This window comes from Lolium perenne, chromosome 4 (genome assembly GCF_019359855.2).
Source record: "Lolium perenne isolate Kyuss_39 chromosome 4, Kyuss_2.0, whole genome shotgun sequence".
In the NCBI taxonomy this organism is placed as follows: domain Eukaryota; kingdom Viridiplantae; phylum Streptophyta; class Magnoliopsida; order Poales; family Poaceae; genus Lolium; species Lolium perenne.
The window spans coordinates 284,141,976-284,147,759 of record NC_067247.2 but is presented as its reverse complement, the minus strand read 5'-3'; the positions used below and the strand labels follow the sequence as shown (position 1 = coordinate 284,147,759).

General features: G+C 44.1%; 1 protein-coding gene across 1 annotated transcript; it reads left to right on the top strand.

Annotated features, from left to right (window-relative positions):
- Positions 1-3,314: 3,314 nt before the first annotated feature.
- On the top strand, positions 3,315-4,436 carry LOC127295613 (probable nicotianamine synthase 2). The gene has a single exon (XM_051325580.2). It carries the CDS (start codon positions 3,384-3,386, stop codon positions 4,371-4,373), a length of 990 nt encoding a protein of 329 aa, XP_051181540.1. The 5' UTR covers positions 3,315-3,383; the 3' UTR covers positions 4,374-4,436.
- The last annotated feature ends 1,348 nt before the right edge of the window (positions 4,437-5,784 follow it).

Below are 5,784 nucleotides of genomic sequence, written 5' to 3'. Positions count from 1 at the left end.
TGTCTCCGCATTTAGTTTATCCAGAAATCAGATTAGAAATCGATTTAAGATTAGGTCGTTGCTTGTCGAATGTTTCGCTCCATTATTTCGGAGTTTCAGTTCCATATCTTTGCACTCACCAGTTTGAAGCTAGCATAGACTGCAATTGGATTACACTGCAACTATGGTGTTAAAATGTCTCCGCATTTAGTTTATCCAGAAATCAGATTTAGAAATCAATTTGAGCTCTGGTTGTTGCTTGTCGATTGTTTCCCCATTATTTTGGGGTTTCACTTCCATTTGAAACATTCTGTAACTATGCACTCACCAGTTTGAAGCTAGCATACTGCAACTTGGTGTGTCTAGATCTGTTCGAGAGAACTCTGGCATAAAATAAGTCCATTGAGTTAAAATGTCTACGCATTTAGTTTATCCAGAAATCAGATTTAGAAATCGAGTTAAGCTTAGATAGTTGCTTGTCGATTGTTTCCCCACATTATTTTGGGGTTTCACTTCCATATCAAAAAATTTGTAACTATGCATTCACCAGCTTGAAGGTAGCATAGACTGCAATTGGATTCCACTGCAACTATGGTGTTTATCCTTTACAATCCTCTCTACCTTAGTCAGCGTTGAACTGTCTGCGCTTAACAGTTTTGATCAAATTTTGGTGCCACCAGCGTCATGCTTTCAGCCAGTTTCAGTCGAATTGTTGTTTCAGAGAATAAGTTGTCTTTTTTTATTCCACTGATGTTACTGCATCCTACAGTGTCATAGCTCGGGAAAACAATTTAAGGTGTGCTTGAATGTGTTTTTCATCGCTATTTAACTTGGCGTGCTTGGTATATTTCAACATTTTATACTGCCGGATGAATGCTGCTACTTGTTTCATACAACTTCCGATGCAAACTGTGAACCTAAGGCACCATCTCCTACATAAATGGAATGTGGTCAGAAGATTGTAAATTCTCTTCATCTGCTTAATTCAACATCTCATTTTCATTTGTAGTTTTATTTTTTAGGGAAAAGGTGTTTTCCCCTGGTTCCATTTTATAAATGCAACCAAAAGTAACGGCATCTCGACGATCACTAACATCACATCTAGCAAAAGCAACTCAACTAGCAACGGAAGGAAGAAAACAAAGATAAGATCTTTTCTAAGCCGACTCCTATGCTCACAGAGAACTCCACCATTTTCTTATGTTCGCTACAACTTTGCTCCAAACCATGTCCACGCCTAGCCAGCTTCAGCCCTGGAAACAAAGTTCGTTCCTCAGAGACCATAAAACGCGGAGCAAAATAGATTCAGAGCAGCATTTTCTGTTATTGCTAACCCACCACCAGGCTACTGAGTTAGTAGTTCTGAACATCATATTTGTAGTTCTGAGTATGGGAATGGAAAATACAGTCTAGCGACCTACTATGCATCTTCTGAACATGCTGCATCCCACTTACCATCGCAGCTGCAAACCGCAGCTCCTTTTTTTTTCGAAAGGTCCAGCAACAGCTCCATATATTAGCAGATAGCAGACAACTTACAGAGTGCCCTAAGGCCAGGAATAATCAGAAAAGAAAGTGTAAAATAAACAAGGAAGATGAAAGAGGCTGCGCTTGTAGTTCACAAGGTCTTGATCTCCTTGTTTCAACATGCTGCGATTTTTCAGGGTCAAAGAGGTCTTGAGTTTGGCAGCCCACGCGCTACCCATGGCATCTCTGCAAGCTCCAGATTTCTATCTTGGATAAACCCACCCCCCCCCCCCCCCCCCCCCTCCGTAATCTTAATCGGGACTTGCAGTTCCTGTCTTGGATTTAACCATGTTTCTGAACGTCATTCTTTACCATAGATCTGTTACTCCCTCGCTTCAAATTAATTAATTAATTTAAACCGGAGGGAGTATTTGATTTTATGGAGTCACAGTGTCTAGCTCAACCAAATCCATCCTTACCACTAGTGCATGTTATCTCTTCCCCGAATGATTCTAGATTTAACTGCTAGCTACTCTGCTGTATTCTCACCGGCTACATATTTTTGTTGGCTTAACGGAGATATTGCTTGCATTTGCTCCTAAAGACCTTTTTTATTCTGTGTTTCATTGGAATACAAAGAAGTGGTATGGCCTAGGCAACAATCAGTAATGGCATCTGTATATTCTTCTTTTGTATGAATAATATCCTGGACAGAGCTCTCTATTTGCACGTGAAACTGCACACTCTCGTCAAAATACCCTCAAAATTCAAATGGCAGTGCACGAGGTTCCTTTGGAGTATATTTACATACCCCACCTAACTTTTCATCTACAAATGTATGACGTCTTCACTTCATACGTGGTGGCATGTATACCATTTCGTAGCTGTTGACCTGGGTTCTACCCATTGCAGTCATTTACCAAATTTGTTCATTTCATCCGTGGATTACCGTTTTCACTTAGAACAATCACATTTACTATTATTATTTTCTATGAGCAAATAATTCATTTTAAGATGTGAATATATCATTTGCGGAAGTGATATAATATTGTTGTAACAATATGTCCTACAAGGCTACAACAACACATGGCTGTCATCTACTCAGTTGCCACATGTATCTATATCACTTTTTTTCCGGGGGTGGGAAAAATACCGATGGGCACTGGTATTACCGGTTTTTGAAAAGAGTAATACAAGTCATCATACCGTTTGCCTCTTTTCAAATGAATTTAAAATTTATCTAGAATTTATCAAAAAAAAAAAATTTGACCAAATTACATAAATATGGAAAATTTGCTGGTATAATTTTTTCTCGGGGGTAACAGGAAAAACCAGTTTTTGGCTAGATTTCATAAATCCTTGCAGAGAATATACACAAAATGTATCTAGATACATCCAAATCAGCGACAAATAATATGGAATGGAGGGAGTAGTTTTATTTAGATTTGCAAACACTATCCGAAGCTATTTTAATGGATATTTGAAAGTGGACTAGGCACGAATCAAAATGAGTTAACCTACCCCACTAAAACACTTCTAGATATATGCATTTATGAAAAAATAAAAATGTCTTAATTACTGAACGGAGGAAGTAGTTTGAGTTTCTAACCGAGACATTTTTCATGTGTACAGCTTATTCGAAAAGATCTTGAGGAGGACAGAAAAAACATACGCTGTCCACTTCAACAGCCGGTCGCCAACACGTCACAGCAGAGCAGAGGCATGAAACCAGCCTGATTGGGCATGGACGCGTGAAGCTTGCATGCATGTGCACTCCTTTTCCAGCCTCTTCACTCCTCTACGGCATCCGTATTACTGCCATATATACACATCTTTGTGCCCGTTTCGTAGTTCATCAAGCTGACCACTCCACTCCACTGTCATCTTCCTGTCCCCAAGCGATCGCCCATCAATCAGTACCAGGGAAGATCAGTAAAATGGAGTCCCAAAACAAGGAGGTCGATGCCCTGGTCCAGAAGATCACCGGCCTCCACGCCGCCATCTCCAAACTGCCGTCGCTCAGCCCAGGCCCCGACGTGAACGCGCTCTTCACCGACCTGGTCACCGCGTGCGTCCCACCGAGCCCTGTGGACGTGACCAAGCTCGGGCCGGAGGCGCAGGAGATGCGCGAGGGCCTCATCCGCCTCTGCTCCGAAGCCGAGGGAAAGCTGGAGGCGCACTACTCCGACATGCTCGCCGCCTTCGAGAACCCGCTCGACCACCTCGGCATGTTCCCCTACTACAGCAACTACATCAACCTGAGCAAGCTGGAGTACGAGCTCCTGGCGCGCTACGTGCCCGGCGGCATCGCGCCGGCCCGTGTCGCGTTCATCGGCTCCGGCCCGCTGCCGTTCAGTTCGTTCGTCCTCGCCGCGCGCCACCTGCCCGACACGATGTTCGACAACTACGACCTGTGCGGCGCGGCCAACGACCGCGCCAGCAAGCTGTTCCGCGCAGACAAGGACCTGGGCGCCCGCATGTCGTTCCACACGGCCGACGTCGCCGACCTCCGCGGGGAGCTCGCGGCGTACGACGTTGTCTTCCTGGCCGCGCTCGTGGGCATGGCCGCCGAGGAGAAGGCGAAGGTGATTGCCCACCTCGGCGCGCACATGGCCGACGGGGCGGCCCTCGTCGTGCGCAGCGCGCACGGGGCGCGCGGGTTCCTGTACCCGATCGTCGACCCCGAGGACATCGGGCGAGGCGGGTTCGAGGTGCTGGCCGTGTGCCACCCCGACGATGACGTGGTGAACTCCGTCATCATCGCGCGCAAGGCCAGCGACGCGCATGCCGATGGGCTCCAGAACGGGCGTGGCCAGTACGCGCGCGGCACGGCGCCGGTGGTCAGCCCGCCGTGCAGGTTCGGCGAGATGGTCGTGGACGTGACTCAGAAGAGGGAGGAATTTGCCAAGGCGGAAGTGGCCTTTTGATGCCATGGAACGAATGCTTGAGCGCTTGCAGAACGTACGTGGTAAGTGTCGGTCCTACTACCGGAAATGCGTTTCTAGCGGAGCCGCTAGCTACCGGTGTGCACCCAGCCAATGAGAAAGTACCATGCATGACCGTGTGCTAATACCAGGCCCCCTTTTTTTTTGTATAAGAAATTTCCATCTATTAACTGCATCTCGTATTTCTCATCTGAGGCCCACCCAGCTGAGTCCTCGTGCAATAACTGCTACTGTCCCGCGTTGAAGGCTTTTGCCCATTTTTAATCCAGCTAGCCCCGGGATGGAGATTACCCTTGTCAGGAGATTCCTTAATTATAGATTAGTTACGTGATAGTTAATACATCTGATATTCTTGTAATTCCAGAACTGCAACTTCTTAGGAAACAAACCTCAAAATATCAGCTCTTGGTTCCAGTTTGTTCCTCAATTTTCTTTTGGATGTTTGTGTTATCCGAGATCACATTGTCATTTATAAATTTGTGGAAATTAATGTTTAGATTAATGTTTGAGTCAGTTCTTTATACTCCTAAATTTATTCGGAAATAATCTAATTTTAGCTGAATTTGGGAAATAATCCCTTGTTTCTAAAACAGTATAAAGTATACATTTTAGCTCCAAAATGTATTCTGAATAATATACATTCTAACTTTTAATCAACAACAATACTGAAAACAAAATGGTTTTACTCTCTTTATTGAACGTTGTTATTTTTAGTGTAACTTGGATTGGTTGTTCATATATCTAAGTATTACTAATAAATGTAACACTAGTTTGTCTTATTTATTAGAATATGGACTAATTATTCAGAACAAATTATTTATTTTCAGTTAATGGGTTCGTTGAACCTTGAATCCTTCTTGTGGTTATAATCCGCCTGGTATTATTTGATGGAGTGGGGCAGGCAGTTTGTATGTACGTATCGTGCACCTGTATTCCACATGCAGAAAGAAACACCTAGCAAGAAAGATAAATACGAAGGTCCCTATTCCAAATCTCAAACAACAAACCAACGGAAGATGCATGACCGGTAGCTAGCGGTGCCGCTAGAAAAACCGCTTTGGTCCTACTACTAGTTATGTTTCCGTTCAAGTCATGAGTTGTCTGTAATTGTACCCAAACCCAACTGTGTTGTTTGCACGCGCATCTGAATGTACACCTCACCCCGGACGTTAAGTGTAAGCGTTGAGAATAAGTGGATATATATATCTCATGAAAGAGAATCGAATTGGTGTCATATTATATCTAGATCCGGACTAGGGGTGGGTCGAATGAATGAACAACCAGGAGCTTGTATGGGAGTTGGTTTAACTTCCCTAACTATGACAAATATTTCCGAGATGTTAATAAGCAAGAGGTGCTTTTGTTCATCGGTTTTGCTATGTCTCAGACAATT